Raw genomic sequence first — 24,302 nt, forward strand, 5'->3', positions numbered from 1 at the left:
AATAGCGCCCTACTTCGAAGTTAAACGTCGAAGTAGGGCACGTGTAGACGATCCGCATTCAGCAACATCGAAATAGCGGGGTCCGCCATGGCGGCCATCAGCTGAGGGGTTGAGAGACGCTCTCTCTCCAGCCCCTGCGGGGTTCTATGGTCACCGTGTGCAGCAGCCCTTAGCCCAGGGCTTCTGGCTGCTGCTGCGGCAGCTGGGGATCCATGCTGCATGCACAGGGTCTGCAACCAGTTGTCAGCTCTGTGGATCTTGTGTTGTTTAGTGCAACTGTGTCTGGGAGGGGCTCTTTAAGGGAGCGGCTTGCTGTTGAGTCCGCCCTGTGACCCTGTCTGCAGCTGTTCCTGGCATCCTTATTTTGATGTGTGCTACTTTGGCATGTAGACGTTCCCTCGCAGCGCCTATTTCGATGTGGTGCTGCCCAGCGTCGAAGTTGAACGTTAACGTTGCCAGCCCTGGAGGACGTGTAGACGTTATTCATCGAAATAGACTATTTCGATGTCGCTATATCGAAATAAGCTATTTCGATGTAGCGTGCACGTGTAGACGTAGCCAACGTGGATTATAAACTAAACCTTAAATATAACCAAGTTATTCAATTTGTGCAGGAATGTCATATTAATTTTTTTAATTGTGGTATTTTTCATATTAGGACTTTTATTAGTTTGTGTTTGATTCATCAAATAAATTGTAAATTTACATATGGTTAGTATATAGGAAGGGGAAGAGCAGATGGAAATGAAAGCATCGGGGATCTGAATGTGCCCACAATGGCTTGATTCAGGTTTAACTTTCTGTTTTCCATTACAAATCAACTGTGAAAGGCCCATGATATTTAACTGTAGATCTTTTTATGTATCTGACCTCATCAGAGGCACAACTAAAGGCAGACATTCATTTAAAACTGCCAATATCTAATGTGTATAAAAAGGCCTGCTGACAGGAGATGGGAGGGAAGAGGTCACCGGGGTCCAGTGTCTGAAAGGGACCTGGATATCTGGGTGCTGCCACTGTTGTTTGGGCAGCGGTGGAGGCTGGTGCTCTGGGCCCTTGTGAAATGCCATGGTGCATACCTGTGAGGGAGCTGATGGAGGCTGAAAGCCCTAGGGCTCGCACCTTCTGCCTCTGGCTCCTCCGCACTGGACCAGGGCAGAGCTGCCCCCCACCCCCGCCACACCTTACCCTAGCTCCTGTGGCAGCTGTTGGTGCCGCTGTGTATACATATAGGCCATAGTGTAGATGTATGATTTTACAGTATCAATGGGGAAGTGTGTCTCTTCAGAATTAGATTATATGTGTAATCGTTTAACACCTTGCCATGGATTTTCTGATAGTATGCTCCTGGAATGTGAGAGGACTTAGTCATCCTCCCAAAAGAATTAACATCCTGAGACACCGCAGATCAAAAAATGGCAACTAGTTTTATTTCAGCAAACTGATGTGGCAGAAATAGATGATGATAGACTCAAGATGATGTCTTAAGTGTGAGTATCATTGGCCACTGAATTCTAAGAGCAGAAGCCCATCCATTTTAAATCCTAAATATATTCTTTTCAATATGTAATATCTTAGTCTGTTCCTAAAGGAAGAAACATTCCTGAAGTGTATTTCAACTAAAAAAGTTAATTCTAAGACACGTTTGCAGTACAAGTGGAGGTAATTCTGAATTTTCAAAAAGGCATTGAACGTTTTACTGCTAATTAAAAAGATATTCCTGTAATACTAGGAGGCAATTGGACTACTACACTAGATTGACATTTGGACAAATCCAGTGAAAAGACCCAACTCAGATGAGGCTAACCCTCACTTATTAATGAATTAACTTTGCTTAAGAGATATGGGGAAACAGAGACATCCCAGTGAGGATGTTGTATACATATATGGAGATACACATCCCTTAGAGCTGGAAGGGACCTTGGGAGGTCACTGAATCCAGTCCCCTGCCCTCTTGGCAGGACAAAGCACCATCCCCCCCCCTTTTTTTTTCCTTTTTTTCCTCTTCCTATTTGCCCCCAGATCCCTAAATGGATGGAGTTCACAACCCTGGGCTTAGCAGATCAGTGCTCCAACCACTGAGCTATTCCTCCCCTCTCTATATATATATTTCTCTACATTACATTCATCTTACTTCAAAACTGACTTTGTCTTGTATCTTAAGAACTGATGACTGATGCCTAGAAGTAGGTATTCATGATAAATTGATTTCGGATCATGCTTCCGTTATACTTATCAGAGATGCTGGTGACACACACATCATTAAAATCATGTAGATGGAAGCTGATCATTCTGTTACTAAAAGATGCAAAGTTTTGTTTTGGAGTTGATTCAGAAGAACATGGGAGTGTCATGCTTGAACAAAATATATATATATATATATATATATATATATATATATATATATAAAATCAGTTTATACAGTTCTCTCAAGTTTTATATAAATCAGTTGACCAATGTGATCAGTACATTGAAAACCTACCTCATATTCTAAGTAGTTTGTGGAACAAGTTATCGCACCATGGGATCAAGCAGGCTGAAAATATTCATTCCATCAAGGCCCTTGAGATGGATGTCTTTCTGCAAAACAATTTGAAATCTGCTATCTTTTTTCTTTCTAAGGTATTCACTGAAACATTCCCAAAAGTAACCATATCTCAAGACATGGGAACTGCTTTAGTTACCTTCATATTAAAGAAAAACAATGGTGGTAGCTGGCTGCCCCCCATCTCTACATGAAATAGATTGCAAAATAATTGCCAACATTTTAACAACGCAACTGAGTGCTATCATCTTATCAGTTATATGCACAAGTTACGCTGGTTTTATTAAAGGAAGATTTGCTGTTGATAATATGAGAAGTTGTTTACTTGACCCAGCAAGCTCAGATATCAGATGCTCCTATAATAGTGGCTCACAACCTGTGGCCCCAGTTAGCACACAACTGTGGCCCAAAATTTGCTATTTGGGTTATGGGAGGTTATGCTGCAGCAAGCCCAGGTTTTACCTGGGGCTCTGCTCCTGGCCACATGTAGCAGGGTCCTGACCACTGGGCCCCATTCTGTGGAGAGGCCTCTGGGCAGGCATGCTGGGCATAGGGGTACCCGGGGTGTCTTAGCTGGGAGGCCCTGGGTATAGGGGGTATGTGGGACATTTTGGTAATGGGTGCTGGACAGAAAACTCTGCTATGAAGCCACTACGAGCTCCATGCCAGTCCCAAACCTGGATGAAGGAGGAGGGTTGGTCAGATGCATGTCAATGCGCTGACCGTCAAACAACAATACGAATTAAATCTGATGCCAGTACAACTAAATGTTAAAAGATGCTGGCTCAGATGTTGCCTGGATAAACAAGGTCTGCGATACCAATCGAGCGATTGGGGCTGAGTTGATGAGTTGGCTACTGAAAGAAAATTACAGGTAGCATATATGCTATCCATTGGAACATGGAACGTCCAAACACTGTGGGCGACTGCAAAATTAGAGCTGCTTTGGAAGGAGATGGAGAGATACCGATGTGATATACTTGGACTGACAGAGATGCATTGGATGGCATCAGGAGAGTTAGGTGGTTGCGAAGTCATTTGGTTAGGAAACGAAATGAAGCATGAAGCAGGAGTTGGATTCCTTCCTGGCAAAACAGCTAGAAGAGCATTATTAGGATACAAACTGGTGAGTGCAAGAATGATGGTAGGGAGGGTCGAAGCAAAACCGTTCTACATCTCAGTCATTCAGTGTATACACCCACGTCGGACAGTATGGAGGAAGAGATTGAGCTAGTCTATAAAGACTTGACAAAGACGGTGGAGAAGATACCAAAGAAAGATGTGTTGATCATTGGAGGAGATTGGAATGCGAAAGTTGGAACAGATAACGAAGGTTGGGAGAGAGTGATGGGAAGGTTTGGATGTGGAGAAAGAAATGAACGAGGTGAGAAACTGCTAGAGTTTGCTGCAGAGCATGAGATGGTGACCTGCAACACGAGATTCCAGCAAAAGGACTGTAGGAAGTGGACGTGGCAATCAAATGATGGGAAGTCCAAAAACATGATAGATATGATTTTGATAAGAAGATGGATATCATCAGTACAGCAGTGCTGAACTTTCCAAGGAGCAGATATAGACTCAGACCACCAGTCAAGTGACTGCAAATACCAAGATAAAACTCAAAACAAAATGTAAGATACATTAAGAAAAGAAGAGATATGGTGAGGCTATGAGAGGAAGAAACAAGGAATGCATGCAGAGCAGCGCTCGAAGAGAAGATTAAGAATATCACCACAGAGGAAGACGTAGATAACAGACATAGGGATATCAACCGCTATAGAAGAGGCAATTGAGCAGACTCTTCCAGAAGAAGAAAAGATCAATAAGAAGTGGATTACCCAGGAGACACTGAAGTTGGTTCAAGAGAAGAGAGTGTTGAAGATCAGAAGAGATGTCTCCAAGATGGCAGAACAGCAATATAGGGTAAAATGCAATGAGGTAAGGAAAGCAGCCAGAAAGGATAAGGAGAAATGGTTAGAGGAGCGATGTGAAGATATAGAGAGGTATTATGACGAATGTAAGTCCAGGGAGGTTTATAAGACAATTAGGAACATTAATAGGAAATGTCAGCCGAAGCAGATGGCGATCAAAGATGAGAATGAAGAAGTGCTCATGAACAGGGAGAAGATTGGATGAGATATTGCACCGATCTATACAAAGCACTGTGGGATCCGAGTGTCTCGAAGAGACTGATTGAAGAACTGAAAGAGATATCTCCACTGAGCATTGAGAGTGAGACTGATATTTCAAAGGGGGAAGTAGAAAAAGTCGTGAAACGACTAAAGAACAACATGAGCCCTGGAAATGATAAGATCACAGGAGAGATTATCAAATACGGCAGAGAAAGCATTATTCAGGAAATACACCGACTATGTAATATAGCATAGAAAGAGGGGAAGGCGCCTAAGGAATGGACAAGATCTGTGCTACTGACAATACCCAAGAAAGGAAGTACGTTGGAGTGCAAGAACTACAGAACGATTGCCCTAACGAGTCATCGAGGTTAGGTGCTGATAATACTGACTGAGAAATTAAGATCATAGATAGAAGAACATATAGCAGATGAGCAAGCAGGGTTCAGAAAAGATGGAAGTACCATACAGCAGATCTTGGCACTAAGACTGATAGCGGAGAAAGCTCCACGAAAGAACAAGAACGTATACGCTTGCTCCGTCGATTTTCAAAAGGCATTTTTGACAGTATAGATCAGACAGTGACTTGGGTGGTGTTGGAGTCATATGGAGTGGATAGCAGACTGATACGGATGTTGAAGGATATCAGTGGCAATGCGGAGGCAGTGGTGAGAACATGCGGGGAGTTGGGAAGCTGGTTTAAAACAAGTATTGGTATGAGACAAGGAGATCCAATATTGCCAAATATCTTCATCGCACATCTGGAGAGAGCGATGGACAAGATCAAGAAAGAAGTAGAAGGGATATCTGTGCACGGGAAGAGAATTAACATCTTGAGGTTTGCGGATGATATAGTTATCATTGAGGAAGATGAGGAGAAGCTAGCGAAAATGGTGCAGGTGTTAAACGAGGGGAAGCAGTACAGTCTGATTATGAACATCGTTAAAACAAAAAGTGGTATTTGGAGGTAAGGAGATAGGAGGGAAGATCAGCAGCAATGGTATTGAACTAGAAAATGTAGAGAAGTTCACATATCTGGGGAGCAACATAACGTATGATCTAGACTGTAAGAAGGAAATAATGGCTAGAATAGCGAAAGTAAGTTTGAAAGCAATGGATAAGATCTGGAAAAGCAAACAATTAGCTTAAGAATGAAGCTGAGCATCTTGAAAACATCTGTATCCAGCGACATGTTGTATGGATATGAGATGTGAGTGAGAATAAAAGATTCAAAAAGAAGAATATTGGCATTCAAAAGGAGTTGTTATAGAAAGATTCTGAGAATAGGATGGATGCAGAAGGTCACCAATGAGGAATTATATAGAAAGATACAGCTGAAAGAGAACCTGCTGGAGAAGGTTATAAAACAGAAGCTACAACTATTTGGGCATATTTGCAGAATGAATGACGAACGAAAAATCAAGACCCTGCTATTCGGCATAATAGATGCCTCGAGTCGGAGAGGCAGACCCCACAGCGAATGGATAGATGATATAGTAGATTGGTGCGGAGCTAGTCTGCAGAAACTAAGCCACTCTGCACTGGACAGGGAAAGATGGAAGGAAATAGTGAGAGAGGCATCAGACACCAATGGGCGCTGAGCCCACGGTTATTGATGATGGTGATGATAATGATTGACAGAATGGTTTTGGGAGGACAAGTCTCTGGGCATGGGAGCATTGGATATAGATAGTTTGTGGTGCACTGGGCAGGGGGTCTGTGTGGAGTGTTGTGGGTCTGCGCCTGAGAAGAAGGGGCAGGCTGGCAGCTCAGGGCTGGACAGGCCTGAGTGTGTCTGGAGCAGTGGTTCTCAATCTGCAGGCTGCATTGTGGACTGCATATCTGACCCACAACGGTAAATATGTTGAAAACCACTGTTGCTTAGCCTTTATCTCTAGATGAATAGAAAGTCTTTCATTTAAAAAAAAATCAGATCTTAACTGGTATTCCTGAATTCAGTCAGTGTATTATACCCCTTACTTCTTTATCAACAAATGGGATTATATCTCTCACATTTCATCTAGCCAGAGGGACATAACAGAGCTGTCCCTTGGCAGTTACTGCTTGTTCTTCTGGTGGGTAGTGTAGACATGCCCTTATATTCCATAACAACAAGAAGTCCTGTGGTACCTTATAGACTAACATATTTTGGAGCATAAATTGTCGTGGGCAAAGACCTGTGAAAGTTTATAATTCAAAATATCTGTTAGTCTATAACATGCCACAGGACTTCTTGCTGTTTTTGAAGATACAGACTAACTCGGCTACTTCTCTGATACTTATATTCCATTTAATTCCAGTCACATCTAGAGGCGTGAGCATAGGAAGGTCACTGTGACAGCCATATTAGCACTTCAACAACTCTGAAGATTTTTTTTTAAAGTTCATGCTTTCTCTGTTAATAGCTGAACACTGGGCAGCTGAATACATGCACAAGGTCTGTGCTGGGCTGGTTCTACCTGCACTGAGGCCTGCATGCCATGTCTTCACTGCTGTTGTTACCCTCTCTAGCTGGCTGTATTTAGGCAAGCTCAGGTAGCCTAGAGCCAAGAGAAGCCATTGTGTTTACTTAGGTAAGCCTCAAACATAGCACAGAAAAACAACAAAACAAAACCCCCCAGAAGATCTCCTGATCCTTCTAAATTGCACCTTTTCTCTGATGGTACTGTGCGCTGAGCTCTGGTACCTTGCTGCAACTAATCTCTGGATTAACATGTACATTTAACACAGTGAGGGTCAGTAGATTCAGCAGAATTGTATGATGATGAATAAAGGTAAAGCATTTTGTTGAGTGTGGTGTAGAAGTTGGCAGATTATTTTAGAGAGATGTCAGGGTTGTGTTACTCCCTCTGACAGTTGCTAACTTTCATGAGGCAAGAAGTAAGAGTATGTGGAAATGTGGTTTGTGGGAAACATTACCTTAAATTTATATTTCCTAGTTTTCAGAGGTTTAAAAATGGTGCATTACAAATGCTACAAGCGTCCAAGATATGAACCGTCAGTCTTAACATTTTGGGGCAGTAAATTCATGGTTCAGCAAACTAAGCCCACATTTTAAAATAAAAAAACAAAAAAACTGGATTATTTGTTACACTGGTGAGAGGAAGTTAATTGACTTTATTAATGATTTGCAGCTAATACATGCACTCTCAATGTAGTGACACAAAGTATACTTAGGGAAAGCAGCACATATTGAAATATATTTCATTCAGGTTAGTGAAAACTTGTCCCTTGCAGTGAAACCCTGGAGCAGTGTTTTACAAACTGTGTTATGTGGAACACTCGTGTTGTGCACAACGTGAATAGGTGTTCTGTGAAAATTTTTTATGCTACCGACATTTTTCCCTTCTAAAATAGTAAATGTGAAATTATGTGTTTATCAAAAACACTAAGGTTTTTGAATAGTATTTAGATTGAAGGTATATTAATATTTATAATGCATTCATAGTAGCATAGTGCTATTTGACTTGTGCCAAAACAATCTGAGTTGATTTGGATTGTTTCAGCACAAGTCATGTTCGGAGAAATCATGTGATGATGCACTTGATAGGACGATCCACTTTCTAGCATCGTTCTTAATATTACGAGGATTTGTGATAAAAAATGCAAAAACACTCTTCCTCTTAAAAAAAAAATTAAATGTTACGTATTTTAATTTTACAGGCGTTGTCTGTAAAATAACAAATGTATGAAACCAGAAAATGTAAAAATATGTTTCCATACCTAATTTGTTTTGCATTTTTTTTTCTTAAAAATGTTTTTTAAGCTTTAAGGAAGGACAGTCCTTTTTAAACAATATTGTCCTTCCTACTTCTGTATAAAAGAATGAGACTAACAATCCTTCTTTTGGCTGTTATGTTGATGTTTTCTTTTGGGGTTGTATTTAATTTTTATACTTAATTATAGGGTTGCCAACCACTCTCTTATCAGAATGACATTAGTTGTTCATTCAAATAATTTTCTCCTGTTATGTTTTATTCTTTTGAAGATAAGACATCTAAAAATCCCAGTTCTTTTAGATAACCAAATGAGTTTTGAGCATTATGTGTATTAATTTTTCAGTATGAAAGTCCACTGCCCCCCCCACCACCACACCTGGCCAGCATTTATGTGTTCTGTCAACATATTCCAAGTCCAAAAGTGTTCCATGGCCAAATTAGTTTGGGAAACGCTGGCCTAGAGTAAGAATTACATAATGCTGCCATCTACTGTCAACTCTCCAGTGTAACACCCTGAAGAACTGCATTTTTACCACAGAAGCTCATCACCTAATAAATCATTTTGTTAGTCATAGAATCATAGAATCCTAGGGCTGGAAGGGACCTCGGGAGGTCACCCAGTCCAGTCCACTAAATCATCCCAGTCAGGACTTTTTCAAACTGGGATTGCAGCGTGGAAGATCATTTGATGCTATATGTTACTACAGATTATTGGGTATTTGGCCTCTCTGTAGATTCTCAACTTGTAGGTGAAGAATTTTAGGCCTTTATTGACTATTAGGAAAGATTAGATGTAACCCTACCCTGAATACCCAATAGGGAAGGGTTCTTATTTGCTACAGGGCTAGCCACATACTTGGAAAAGAACACCCTGATGTTCAGAATTCAGATCCACAATTTAAAGTGCTACCGACTGCTTTTTGTTCAGTGGGGTAGAAGTCTGTTCAACTTGCCAGAGCAAGATGCAGGCGCTTCCAAACTCTTTAAAGGCCCACTATCCCCATTAGGCACCTAACTAGTTTAAACAGTTATTCAGTGCTGCACGTTGCAAAGAGAATTTCAGTCTGTCTGAAGGAATTAGGCTATGTCATAAAGTGCGAGGGTTGATTACCAATATTACAGAATTACAAATATTGTTAAAGGTTCTAAGATCATTTATTTCAAATTGAAATCTAGCCACACTGTCTTTTTTCTTCCTTTGGAACAAAACCTCACATTGTCTATATAGTATGTACAGTAAACTCTTGTTTAACCCATATTTGAGTAACCAGCACTGAAATAACTGGCATTACTCCTGTGGTCTCTCTCTCCCTGTTGGCTACAAGATACATTGTAATGAGCTGGCAGCAATAAAATCTCATTGGTTTAGTTCCAAGCGGCTCTCTTAGAGGGACATTTAGATGGTAACTGACAGACCTCACGTCTTGGCATCCTGTTCCCTAAAGAAGCTCAGTAGCCAGCTGCGGCTCCCCCCCCCCCGGTGGTGCCATGCCTTTTCCCTCTTTTCCCTAGAGTCTTTTCCCCCCTGCTGTGGGGCTCCACCCTGGGGGGATTTGCAGAGCCCTGGGTTGGGAGATGGCAGCTGCAAACCTGCCTCCTCCTTCCCAGGCCCATGGCTGTCCTACAACAGAGCACAGAGCCAGAAAGCAAAGTACAGGGAGCCAGAGCTGTAGTTTGTGTACAGCTCTGTCCCTCGGAGGAGGACATCTCACTCAGCGCTGCCCTGCATCCCTCTGTGCTGCATGTGAGTGCAGATGGCAGGCTCCTCTGCACTCCTACCCAGTGTGAGTACTGAACTCTTTATTATCCAGATTATTTGTCTGGCACGCTTGTGTAGTTATATACATTTAATTTTTAATCTTTAATTTCATGTTCTTTGTTCTTATATTATGTGATAAATCTGGAAGAGTGCTACATGTGACAAATTGGGACACAGTACAAACAAATGTGATAACCGTGTCACTTCTGCCCTTTTCAATGTCTTGCTGCTGTATTCTCTAACCTGGACAAATTGCCTCCAGGATATAAATTATTTCCAAGGAATGTGCTGCTTCCAGACAGCCACACTTGTGCTCTTACTGGCCTTTATTAAGTTAAAGCGGCCTTCAACATACTCCCAGTCGCAACTCTTCACCCATCCCTCTCCTGGACATTACAAATACATTAAATTAATTATTCTCTTAAGGGGGTAATATGCCAGCCTATTAGCTTAAATAGATATCCATATACTTTAATTTAAACACAATGGATTAGATAAAATAATAAAACAAGTTTATTATCTACAAAAGAGAGACAGACTTTAAGTGCTTGTTAAATCAGGAATGGTTACAAGAAAAATACAGATAAAATGCAACTTTCACTACATGTGAATAGCAGTCTTACTGACTTAAGCTCTTTATTTCAAGACCCCTTTTCCAGAGTCCAACAACCGCCTCCTTTGTCTTTTTCAGGTTCAGAGACTGCAGTGGACTGGGAGAGAGAGGGGGGAATGTCCTGGGGTATCTGTCCCTTCTTTCAGTCTTGTCCCCCTCGTCTGCAGCAGCAGATTGCTTGGGCTGGGGAGCATTCTAATTATTTGCTCTTTATTTGTTCCCCAATTGAACAGTTCACTCAGCTGTCACATACTTCCCAGAGCTGTGAAAGGGTAAGGGCGCATGCCTGCAAAGCATCAGAAATTAAAAGGATCAGACCCATCAGGACAGGCCTTGTGGGTAACTGATGGAGGCCAGTTCTGTGGACAAAACAAAGAGCAGGGTTTACACTAGCTCTTTGTCGACAATAAAGGGAGGGGAAAAAAATGTCTCTTGTAAGGGTGAAAATTTTTTGTTGCCAAAAATGGGTGTTGCTCTTATTGACTGTGCTACGTACATTTTACTACTATTTTTCAGTGAATTATGAATTTTTAAATATTTCACAAATCAGACCTTGTACAAACATTATTACATTAGGCTGTAAAGTGTGAACGCAGATACATTCTCAGTCACTTTTTCACTCTATCTCAGTCAAGTGTCTTCTAATTATTTTTTTTTTCAAGCTAAAAAATTCTATTTTTGCACACTCATCACATGGAGGCTCCACTTTACTTGTAACTAATTATCCAGTCTCCACTGTAGCTCTTTCAAGGTGATGCAAACAAATCTTGTACATAGTACAGTAATAAATTTTACTGAGACTTTTTTCTTTTGCCCAAAGCTTTGTAACAAATTTCCTCACTGAAAGAGGAGAAAACACATCCAGCAACAGTGTCTTTTTACTTTGGAGAATGGTAAGGATGGCTTCTCTCTTTCTCTTGCCATTATAGTGGATTTCTAGAAGGCCATATTTTCATTCCAACTAGGGTTTAGTTATAAGGAGACTAGCTTTTCTTGCTGCTATCAAGGATATTTCCTTCCCTTCCTCTGTTGGGAAGTAGCAACCTTGTTTGTTACTCATGCAAAGCAAGAGCAGAGGAAAAAGGAGGAGGTGGAAATCCCTTTTGAGTGCAGAAGGAAATCCTGTAGTTCAATTTAAAAGGCTGGGATAAACTTTTCTGGAAAGATGATAGCTTTAACTTTTTTTTAAAACTTGAATTAATGTTGATGTTGCTCTCCATCAGCTTATTTTAATCATGCTGTTTTCTTCAAACATAAGTGCACCATGCTGAAGTCAATAATTGCATCTCTTTGGTGATCACTGATTTGTCTACCCTCTTTGTTTAGAATCTGTTATTTTTGTATGAAGCAGGTAAATCATTTCTCTCATCTCATGGTCCTCACAGGCTCAGCTTTCTAAATATCTCATGACTGAATTCCTTGCCACTCCACCTTTCCTTTTACAAATTAAATAGTACTGCTTGCTAGCTACCTGTTCTTGGTGGAGAACTCCTCAGAGCAGGAATAATGGTAGCTTCCTATTCAGCTTCTGTGTTAACATATACTTGCAAAACAAATGTGACAGTTTTACCAAATGTCTGGTCTTTGTTTGACTGAAAGTCTGTTGAAACAAATGCAAAGTTGGGGATTGGATGTCATCATAAGTAAGTTATTGGAACAGCTAACTTTGGACCACACAAGAGAGAGACTGGTTTTGACTTACCTAGGTAATAGGTAAAAGTAGGTTCAAGAATAACTTTTAACTGCTTAATAATAGTGAGTTCAGTGGAGTACCAAGCAGGAGCAGTTGTATGATTGGGGCTTTAATGAGGAAATAGCTAAAGAGATGTGACAAAGGAAAAGGTTAAGTATAGAAGAGGCAAGATAATGGCTCCAGTAGACTACTAGGGTATTTGAAACCTGTCCTTCCTACTAATTAGGAAGGGAAGTTTCAGGTACAGTGTATGTTTAAGTAACAAGTCTTTTTAGTGTTCATTTTGTTAATTTTTGCTTGATTTCTTTTTTTAATGCTCTCACATATTAGGAATAAAAACAAATACTTTTTGAGATGGCATAGCTTTGCTCGGGGGTGAGCTTTTATGATAAAGATAGTTGCAAAGAAATCGCTGAGCTCTTTTTGCAGCATCTTTATCTTTCCTCTTTTATTTTGAAGAGGAGCCGAGTGATTTCATTGCAACAGTTGTGGGGACCACAGCTGTTGGTTGCCGGCTTAAAAAAATTACTGTTACAGATTTAAAAAGAGAAGATGTTTGAATTGAGAAAAACAGTGGCTCTGCAAAAAAGCTGTTAATTTTCCATTGCAAATATAACAGTAAGTGTAAAACGAAACCCACACTGTAGAAAATCAACTTTATGATTAATAAGACTTTGTAGTTTCAAAATGTGAATTATCTTTATGCACAGTATTGAGAGTTTTCAAGGAGATACTCCCAATTACCCTACAATGAAATTGGTTGTAATATAGAAAGTAATGAGGACTGGATTGTATTCATCCAAGAGTTATGAATGTATTTTAAGAATATAGTGACTGAGCTACCAAAAATAATGCATAAAAATATCGCTTCTTGTATTGGAGGGACTGAAGATAGACAAAATAGTCTATGATGATCTGTGAACTGAAGATCATGGGTAATAAGTACCAACTTGTATGTAGGATAAGTATATACATCATGTTAAAGTGCCGGATTACCCAAAATACAACAGAGTATTTTGCTTGTCTGTTGCTTCACTTTGTGTTGATGTCTCATTTAATGTAAAGTAGGAATAAATAGATGATTTTTCAGCCTGGCAAAAGATTAATTGGGGAATTGCATCAATGAACTGTAGTAGGAAATTTTAGTATAAAGTATATTTACTAGTGATTTAGAAAAGTGGTGAACAGTAAGGTGTTAGAATTTCAAGTTGACAAAATTATTAAATTGTTAAAAGACGAGAAGATTCTGAGGAATTTAAGAGTGTTAAGTGAACAATGGATTGAATTTGTTCACGAAAGCAAAATGGTATATAACAGAAGAAGTTATTTGAACTGGTCAGACTCATAATATGACTTTATCCCCTCTGGAAGAAGACCTCAGAATAATTGTCAACCAAAGTGTCTGCTTTGCAGAGAAGTATCAGAGAGGTAGCCGTGTTAATCTGTATCTTTGAGAACAACAAGAAGTCCTGAGGCAACTTATAGACTAACAGATATTTTGGAGCATAAGTTTTCGTAGGCAAAGACCTGCTCTGATGAAGCGGGTCTTTGCCCGTGAAAGCTTATGCTCCAAAATATCTGTTAGTCTATAAGTTGCCACAGGACTTCTTGTTGCTATGTAAAAAGCAGCCTCAAGCAACCACACAAGATGTTAGGCTGCATTAACAAAAGGATAGACAAGTATTTTTCTTTTTTATGTGTTGGGTCCCCAGGTGGTTCATTTAGGTCTTTGAATGGTGATTATGAAGTTTAAATTCCCATTTTTAAAATGGGATATAACCCATTTTTACAATAAGCAGAAGCATAGCCATTGTACTGTGGTGGGGTTGTTAAGCACATGCTGTGTAGTTGCAGGTGTGGGACAGAGTGACTGTGGAAGGAAGGAGTGGTGGAGCACTTCTTATAGAAATAAGAATTTAATGAAACAGGGAAAAACAAGAACACATGAACATCAAAAGCAGATCTGTGAGAACTATTAATTGAAAAATGGATGCATTTAATTTTGAAAGTGTCAAAATGAAAAAGTTCCAATGTTTGTGGATTTTCTTAATCTGAAACATTTTCGTGAAGTCAACACGAATCTGAATTTTTTTTGACAAATGTCTGAAAATTTTTACCCAACTCTAATTAGAAGGGGCTTACTAAGCTGTCAAGCTTTAGACCAGAGTGTCCAACCTGTGGCCCGCAGGCCAAAATCTGACCAACTGAGCCTTTTTATCCAGCTCCACCATTTTTAAAAGGCAGCTGGGCAGCTCCAAACTGCATGTGGCTCTTTAAGGAGCCATTTGTGGCTCCTGCCTCTGTTGCCTAACTCCTCCTCTGGCTCCTGTACATTGCAGCATGTGGCTCTTTGGCTACGTCTACACGTGAAGCCAACATCGAAATAGCTTATTTCGATGTAGCAACATCGAAATAGGCTATTTCGATGAATAACGTCTACACGTCCTCCAGGGCTGGCAACGTCGACGTTCAACTTCGACGTTGCGCGGCACCACATCGAAATAGGCGCTGCGAGGGTATGTCTACACGCCAAAGTAGCACACATCGAAATAAGGATGCCAGGAACAGCTGCAGACAGGGTCACAGGGCGGACTCAACGGCAAGCCGCTCCCTTAAAGGGCCCCTCCCAGACACAGTTGCACTAAACAACACAAGATACACAGAGCCGACAACTGGTTGCAGACCCTGTGCCTGCAGCATGGATCCCCAGCTGCCGCAGCAGCAGCCAGAAGCCCTGGGCTAAGGGCTGCTGCCCACGGTGACCATAGAGCCCCGCAGGGGCTGGAGAGAGAGCATCTCTCAACCCCCCAGCTGATGGCCGCCATGGAGGACCCAGCAATTTCGATGTTGCGGGACGCAGATCGTCTACACGGTCCCTACTTCGACGTTGAATGTCGAAGTAGGGCGCTATTCCGATCCCCTCATGAGGTTAGCGACTTCGACGTCTCGCTGCCTAACGTCGAAGTTAACTTCGAAATAGCGCCCGACGCGTGTAGCCGCGACGGGCGCTATTTCGAAGTTAGTGCCGCTACTTCGAAGTAGCGTGCACGTGTAGACACAGCTTTTGAGAAATATAATGCTGAGAGCTGGGGGAGTGCTGTGCATTGCTCTGTGCATGTATCCCTCCTCAGCTCTTGGAGGGAGAAGCGTGTGGCAGGGGCAGTGGTGGCAGTGGCAGCAGCAATGGCTCTGGTGAGTCACCGGCATTGGATTATCGAGGGGGGGCAGGTGGCTGGCTCTGGGGGAGGGAGGATTGGGTTAAATTGAGAGCTGGGGGGGTGCCTGTCTCTGGAAGAGAGGAGGGGGATTGGGTTAAAGTGGGGACTTGAGGGTGCCTGGCTCTGGGGGAGGGAAGATGTGATAGAGGATTTCGTGTGTCTGAAAATTTTGGGTTTTGGGGCTACTTACAATTTTATTTTCTGAAAAAGGGGTACTTTATAAAAAAGTTGAGAAACACTGGAGTAGAACTCATTTTAATTGATTTGACAGCCGGCAGGAGGGATCTGGCCTTTAAACCAATTAAATTTAGTCCTGTTCTTTCAGCGTGGCTGAGCACTGGGAGCTGCCCCTACTGTGATGTTCGTGGGGAGAGTAGCAGGGCTGGGGGGAGCCACGCAGCTGAAGTGAAGATGAGATGGCCTGGTCAAGGAGAAGTGGGGGTGGCAGTACGTGCTTGCAAAAATGACCCCACAATTTTTTCTGCAAAATTAGGAGTACAAGTTCCTCAGCTGAACACAAAATATTGTAAATTGTTGTATTACTCCAGGTAAACACAGACATCTTAAAATGCTTTAATTGGTCAAATTTGTTCTCTCTTCTCATGCTGATTTTTGGAGGCGGTGGAGTAGATGCAGACATGGGGAATGTGACATGTTGCTACTAAAATTTGAACCACTGCATTATCATAGTGGATAAGCAGAGAGGTTTATAGCAGAAGCAAAATGCTCCTTCCCCATATTTCTCAGTGGTTGGGTTCTAAACAAACAAATGTTAAGAGATCTCTCTGTTCCTCCTGAGCAGCAACATTTTATAGCTCTCACTCTCAGTTTGTATTATGGCTTTCTGCTACTCCCCAGTACTATTCCCCTACAGAATGTCCTCTGCCTGGCCCCCGTCCCTGCAAAGTGAGTGATGATTCAGCCACCCACAATGGATCTGTATATGCAAAAACAAATAGTAACTCATACCCAACACATCCAGGGGAAGAGCTTGTAGGGGTGATGCTGTGAAAATAAACAATCGACTGTTTTTCAAGGAAGTATGTTTACATCAGAGGAGGTGCATTTGCTTCCCGTTCTTGTCTGCTGTTGGGAAGTGACATCTTGTGAAAGATTTTTAAACCCTCATCTTTGTGTTGTTCTGAGAAACTGTTTCAAGATGCAGACCACACCTCTTTATTGCAATTTTTGCATCTGTGACAAAGCACATAAGTTATCCAATAAAGACTCCTCTGACCCCAGATGAGAAATTTAACACTGAACATTGATTAATATCTTCTTTTCAAAAAGACCTTAAACTCCAAATGAATTTAGAACTCAGTCAACTCTAGTTTAAAAGAATTGCAATATGTTTTTACCCATAACAAAAATGTCAGACATTTGTAGAATTTTAATTCTGGCTGTTAGTTCCTTGATTATATACTAAATCATTAAGAGAAATTAAAGATGACATTTCATACATTAATACATTGAATCTGCTAAAATATCTATTATGCCAGTATATTCATGTGACTTCAGTCTTTTTTCATCCATACTGTTATAAACCTAGAATTATACATGATGTTCGCCAGTATTAGAAGAATATCAAGATTTGAGTTTATTAGCATTGTCAAGTTTAAATTACAGTGGAGGATGTTTACTTCTGATAGTATTACTTCCGTGGCATTTGATGTTGTGTATAGCATATTGTTCTGCTTTGGAGACATAGCAGGGATTAATATGATTACTGTTTCACTGGGGAAGATCTTTTTGTCAGGCCATGTTATGAACAGTGGTGGGCAACAGCTTGTCTCCAACATTGGCCAGATTCTGTCTGATCGCTTTTCTTGTTCTTTGTCTAAAGCATGGGTGTCCAACCTTTTGGATTGCCTGGGCCGCATTGAGTGAAGAGGAATTGTCTTGGGCCGCATATAAAATATATAATATAGTTAATGTATATAAATCACATAATAATGTTAAAAGTTTTCGATCTTGTGGGGCCGCATTACTAGCTGTCCAGGGCCGCATGTGGCCCGCAGGCTGTGGGTTGGACACGCCTGGTCTAAAGTGAAGCTGTTAGAGGAGATCCTGAGACATTGTTTTAGCTGTCAACAATATTAGGTTTACCATATAAAAAAGACGACAACCCTGAGAGGGAGTGTATCTGTATCAGTATTTACCAACTCACGTATTAATGTGTTATTGTGTATATATATTATATTAATACCATGTGAGTTGGTAGATACAGATGCACTTCCTCTTATGGTGTCCTCTTTTTTGAAAGGTCAAATATGGTAATCCTAGCAATATGTGTGTGACACCAGGTTGCATATATCACTTGCAATGCTGATAGCAGTGTTACATAACTATTCTAGCGTCTTCCAAGATTAGCAAGTAAGTGAAAGGCATCTGGCTGAAGTTAAACTAAGTCAAGACAGAGATGATTTGATGGAGTGAGGGAAGCCTTTCGAAGAGCCGGAAAACAGGGCAGCATCTTGTATTTTTGAAGGAGTCTGGCTGAGACTGCCAAATAGCTTTGTAGTCTAGGAATTTTTTGGGGTTCTTCATTCCTTCTGGACAAAGGCAGGATTAAGTTTTGCTATCTGATCTGCTAATAAGGCTAACACCCCTTTCTGTCACTTGCTGACATAGCAAATGATCCATGCCTTCGCAGCTTCCGGACTGGATTACAACAGGTCATTTTGTTAAAGATCTACTGTAGTTCAAAACATAGCAGCCCATGTCAGCAGCAATGGCTGCTAAGAGTATAGCACATTTGTGCTCTGCCTGCTACATTGATTCCCCACAGGCCATTAGGAAACCTTAAAAATGACAAATATAAATTCTAACAGACCTCCAGACGTTTTAACTAAGAGGAGTGGTGGCACTTGCTAAGGAATCACAACTTCCTTCCAGTGTTATGCCCTATAGGAAAGAAGAAACTACCAATAAATTGTTCTTATGAGAGTGGGCAAGTAGAGCTTTCTTGGGATCTGGCCCAAGATTGCGGAGGAGGTAAGGATTTACCACCTTCATAACGACTAGGAAATTCACTCCTTTCTCCAACATTTGCAACAAGTAAGAAAAGAGAAAGAGGAGAAGCTCTTGCATGCCACACACTAAATTAAAACATATTCTAGCAACCTGTTAGGTAGGCGGAGGAGGAATTCTCATCAACCTCTTAAGTTCTTCCTTATTTCTAGTTTTTTCAGGGGCATATTTAGATAATACAGCAGTGGGTGGGGTGGTAGAGAAGGACCTAAATAGAGAAACATTGGAATATTTTTCTCCAAGTACATTATATTGCAGTTTAACTTAAAGGTATACAAATTGATGCTATTTCTCATCTGAATCTAGTCTACATTAAAACTAATTATAACCTTCCTCCCATAATGCATCAAATTACTATGACATACATCATTAAAACAATCAGTAGTTACTCAGGGCAAAATGGCACCAGGAAATTAAGATTAAAGTAAGTATTTCAATAAACCAGGTAATTCAGCTGTAGAATACTATTATTTTCTGGAAGATGCTGTCTCATTAAATATTTGCAAAAATGCATTCAAATAAAGAAAGAGGGAGTTATGGGGCATTTATGTATGACTTGTGTTAAATAATCTATTGTGTAATTCAACTAGTGCTGTAGTCATCGCTCAAGTAAACTTTGTATTTTGACATGAAGTTAACAGTTTTTAAAAAGTCACATATGTATATATAGATTTTAAAATAACAGAATGAGAACATAGGGAAAAGAGGGAATTTTATACTAATTTGTGATCTGATTTCATTTTTTTTCAATTGATATAAACATAAGTGATTTCTTACATGGTGACATACTGTTTTTAATCATTATATTTTAGAGAGAAATATACATGTATGTTTTGTTCTGAGAGTCTTACAACCTAAATTTAGACCAAATGTATTTCTTAAGTAGAAAGATAGACATCAAAGTGTGGAATCTGTAGCGGTAGGTGAGTGTCTCAGGCTCAACAGAAATAAGATGTTAATAAAATCATGTTTAATGTTACAACATTAAACAATTAAATGTGTTTTTGACAAGTTATTGCTGACTTACTGCCATTTTAACAGCTACCATTAATCATCTTTTAACTTTTTAATAAAAAGACAGGAAGAAAAGAAAAAAACAATGCAAGTATTTACAACTTAAAAATGAAGTAAGTCTTTCATTGTAACTGTTCTCCTTGTTCCATTTTTCACCAACTGTATAGTGTCTTTTACTGTTGGAAGTCTCTGCTTGATAGTATTAAAGATGATAACTTTACTTTTTTGCAAAAAGTTACTTTAGTTTTTCCTGTGCTGCTGCTGTGCTGATTCTTTTACATGTCTTCAACCATGTTTTCCCATAAAAGAGAAGATAAAGAATAGCAAAGATAGAAAATGTAGCTTCTCTCTCTGGTATTGACTTACAATTACAACCTCACTGCTGTGGAATCACCAGACACAGCACAGAGTCTTATTGAAACTCTGTGATCTGGAAGTCTTTTACCAGTCCTGTGCTATTTTAGGTATTGTTTTTTTACTTGCCTGCCTTTTTCACAGGCTCACTGCAATGTTGCAAAATTGTGTTGCCATGCTAAGCCAGGTCAAAGTGGACAGAAGACGAGAAATAGCAAAAAAGGGAAAAATAAGGTGGGAAAGAGCATGGCACATTAGGAAGGGTATGATAGCAGAAACCAAAGACTGGCATCCTAGGTGGTGTTTGTGAATCAGCCAGTTCTGAAGTGGGGAAGTTGGGGGTGGAGGTGAGTGTATAGGATTGGTGCCATCTATTTTCACTATGGCTTTGTCTTATCAAAGCGTGTTCCAGGATCAGAACAGTGAAGGTTCTATGGCGTTACGGTAGGTCCCTGGAGATGGTATGGGCACAGCAACCACAATGGTGAAGCTTGCTCTTTCTTTTGCTGTTCCTATTTAGTAACCCTCCATATAACCAGCGTCCAATAAGAGGTGGTTACTCCTCCCATTAAAGCTAACACATTCAACACATTTTGGTGATTTTAGTTATAAATATGTCTTCCTATTTTGAGAATCTTTCATCTTATTGTTATTACAACATATGTCATGGAAGGAATCATGAAGACGGATCTTTGTGGAATATAATACTCTCTTTTGTTCTTTAGATTTACTGATGCAAAATTTTATATGCTTTTTCACTTGTATTCTCACAAAATTATCCATGATAAATTTAGATAAAATGTTCATATTTTAAATATTGTAATCCAGCCCTGCCTCCAGAAAGTTCTAAATTACATATTTGTAAATATCCATGAAAAATACATGCTTTATTTTCCTTCAAAAATTATTTCCTTTTCATCTGTCTTCACCTTTGCTCTGGCAGTCCAGGGCACATAACACACCATATTACTCGAGTGCTTAAAATGGAGCTCAGTCAGGTTTTTACCCATTGAAAACATATTGGTTTATAGTCACTTTGAGCTATTAGCTTTTTTTAGTTAATTCCTTTTTCAGATAACTAGCATATAGTGTGAATCAAGCTTTCCCAAAATCCAGGAATGGAAAGGTGCAAGGCATATTCAGTGGTGGAAAACTCCTGAAGTCAGATCAGAATGATTCAACTTGGAAAATAATGATTTTGAGTTTTCTTGCTTTCACTCGACCATTTGTTTGTAGTCCAACTCACCTTTGATTTCCTAAGATACTGTGAAACAATGTTACTTAGTTTATTGTGCAGGAAACGTAAACAGTGTTTACTGTAGGCCCCGTATTTTTAAACTAGCATTATTGGAATGTTTACTTTCAGTTTATAATTTTCCATTTGAAGGTTTTGAAAGTACAGTCATTTGCGTATCTCCCATCTCACGTGAGCTTTCGTCATGAGCTGACCTGACGGCACTTGAAACTGATATACTAACTTGACGTTTCAGTATTTTCATGATCTTCCTCTTGTATCCTTTGCATGCAAAGAAATAGATGAAAGGATCCATGCAGCAGTTAAAATTCATCAGAAACACAGTATAATGGAGGGACTTCTGGAAGGTTTGCTGCTCACTGCAGGACGGACTATACTGAAGCTTTTTGACCATGTGTTGGATAATTGTAATGTGATAAGGAGTAAAACAGATGACAAATACAACAATTACAAAAATGATTGTGTTGATGGCCTTTTTGTTTACTCCTGATTTTTCACTTAATGGGTTTTCCTTAGCAGTTTGAAAAAGTTTGCAACTAATCTGTGAATAGCATAAGAGTATAATTCCAAGAGGAATGATGTACCCTATGAAACAGGCAGCAAGAAGTATCCATGGTAGATGGTCAATTTTCTCGAAGTTTGGATATTCCATGCAGGTAGTCCTTCCTGTCTCCTCATTTGACATGGACTGCATGAGCAATGGAAATGTTTGGCTAAATACAAGAAACCAGACGAATATGCATATATACTTGGCATGTTTAATTCTTCTGATTTTGTTGTATCGAAAAGGATGGACTACAGCAAAAAATCTGTCAATACTCAAGCAAGTCATAAAGTTTACACCTGCATATGTATTAATATAAAATATGAGAGCAGTTAGTCTGCAAAATGTTTCTCCAAATGGCCAATGAAATCCTAGTGCATAGTATATTATTCGTGTAGGCAAGGCAGTAGTAAAAAGAATGTCTGAAAGGACAAGATTTGTGGAGTACAGGGTGGTAGAGTTGATTTTTTTCCTGTTTTTGTAAATGACAAAGAGGGCAAGTCCATTTCCAAGCACACCAACAATTAAAATAAAGCTGTAGAACACAGGCAGTAAGATCCTTGCTGCATTTTGATGTTCATAGAGATTGCAGGTGGAGGTGTTTGTCTGCTGAGTTGTAACAAGTGTGGTGATAGTGACCATTTGCACACTTGTTGTGTTTACAGGAAATTCCATAACTCTACAAAACAAAACAAAAGAAAATGTTATAATAAATATAGACAAACTTCTTCCCCCTAGCAGCAGCCAACTGATCTTGCAGCATGCCATTGTTGTAAAAGCTGAAATGAAACTTGATAATGATGAAATAGTTTGTTGGTTTGAAACAGTTCAGCTCTCTTGTTGTCTTTAAAAGAAAACAAAATCCACAGAAAGCAAAACTTGGGTGAATTGGGAAATTCCTTTGTTAGAAGAATATATATTTGAAGAAAATGAGAAAACTTTGAGGTTGACAGAGAACTTTTACGGAAGCTTAGAGGGTGGGGAAAGCCCTCAGTTTTATTTAAAAGTAATATGACACATAGTCATGTGAAGTCAGCAAAGGTCAGATTACTGCAGAAACCTTTTAAAAGTTGTTTCTGTGGATTTTACATTTTTTTCTTTTTAGTTTGCTAAGTGGTTCTCATTGTGATATGAAATTTATGACTTATTTAACCTGTAACTAGAACTTATTTTATAGAAACCAGGCCTTTTCAATATTTTGTTGTCTATAGAAATTGAACTGTAACCTTCCAAATGCATTTAACGTTAGTGCCCAAAAAAAAAAAGTGGATCTGTGTGTTTTCTGCATCACACCACAAGTATAATTGATTTCAAGTGGTTATACTGTGAAAGAAGCCTCTCCTTAATGATTCTTGGAAAAGACTTGTAATCTAGGTATCGTATGTCATATATGTTATCTAAATGGCAATACAGCAAATTCAGAATGGTTTTAAATAGGAGCGGCATCTGGGAATGAAAGTCTGCGACTCTTAATTTCTGGGGGCTATAAATATAAAAGCTAATCTAGTACAGTCATAGAAATTAGAAATGGAAAAAAAAAACTATAACATCATTCAGTTCATCGCCTTGTAAATGCAGAATGTGCCCTGTGATACTTTTCTTGTGTTTTCCTCAAAGAGCTGGGGCTTCTACTATTTGTTACTAAGAGGCTGTTCCACAAGAATTTTCTCCTGCCATATGGACTAGTTTTTCTTAAGATTTTCCTGTTTCATTTAAGTACACCTATGTAAACCACACAAAATAATTCCTATCCCTCTTTGCTACCACCACCTTTCAAAGATGTGTTTACTCTTGCCATGTTCCTCTTTAGTTGCTGCTTAGTGAAATTATACATATCATTTTACCTGAGGTTTTTAAAGTGGATCTCATGGTTTGTCTAGACTAGCCTAGAACATTGAAGGGGTAATTAGGGTGTCAGGAGGTTACTAATGAAGTGCTGTGGTGCATATGCAGCAGTTCATTAGTCAAAATCTGTGCTACAGCAACTTCAAAGTGTGAAACTTCGAAGTACCCATGGCTGACCCGTGGCTACACGCAAGCCGTCACTTCAAAGTTTCATACTTGGAAGTTGCGGCAGAGGAGATTTTGGCTAATCAAGTGCTGCATATGCACCGCAGCCCTTCCTTAATAATCTCCCAGCACCCTAATTACCCTGCCCTCTTCGAAGTTTGGGGCTGGTTTAGACAAAGCCTTGGTGTAAAGCAACTGAAGATTGGTTTGCATTTTTGAGGCTATTGCTAATAAGATCTTCTTAAAAAAACAAAACTCTAATGGAGGCATCTTTATGTGAATATACCTTTACTCATTACTTGTGTGTGATCTGATTATTGTAACTCATTTCTTTCCTTTTCCTCCCCTCATTATGAAATCTATAATCCTTGTGTCTCGTGCCTGACTATAGTTTAGAAACCCTTCAAGAATACTGC

The 24,302-nt window shown here is 39.8% G+C and overlaps 2 protein-coding genes across 2 annotated transcripts in view; one reads left to right on the top strand and one right to left on the bottom strand.

Annotated features, from left to right (window-relative positions):
* The window catches only part of UBAC2 (UBA domain containing 2), a 180,489-nt gene that overhangs the window by 51,729 nt on the left and 104,458 nt on the right, over nucleotides 1-24,302 (top strand). The gene's annotated exons all lie outside the window — the stretch shown is intronic.
* On the bottom strand, nucleotides 21,126-22,551 carry LOC142010922 (G-protein coupled receptor 183-like). The gene has a single exon (XM_074989561.1). It carries the CDS (start codon nucleotides 22,549-22,551, stop codon nucleotides 21,445-21,447), a length of 1,107 nt encoding a protein of 368 aa, XP_074845662.1. The 3' UTR covers nucleotides 21,126-21,444.

This window comes from Carettochelys insculpta, chromosome 1 (assembly GCF_033958435.1).
Source record: "Carettochelys insculpta isolate YL-2023 chromosome 1, ASM3395843v1, whole genome shotgun sequence".
NCBI lineage: Eukaryota > Metazoa > Chordata > Testudines > Carettochelyidae > Carettochelys > Carettochelys insculpta.

What these genes read in the sequence shown, in the direction of transcription:
- LOC142010922 (XM_074989561.1), bottom strand. Translation starts at nt 22,551, where the DNA reads ATGGAATTTCCTGTAAACACAACAAGTGTGCAAATGGTCACTATCACC.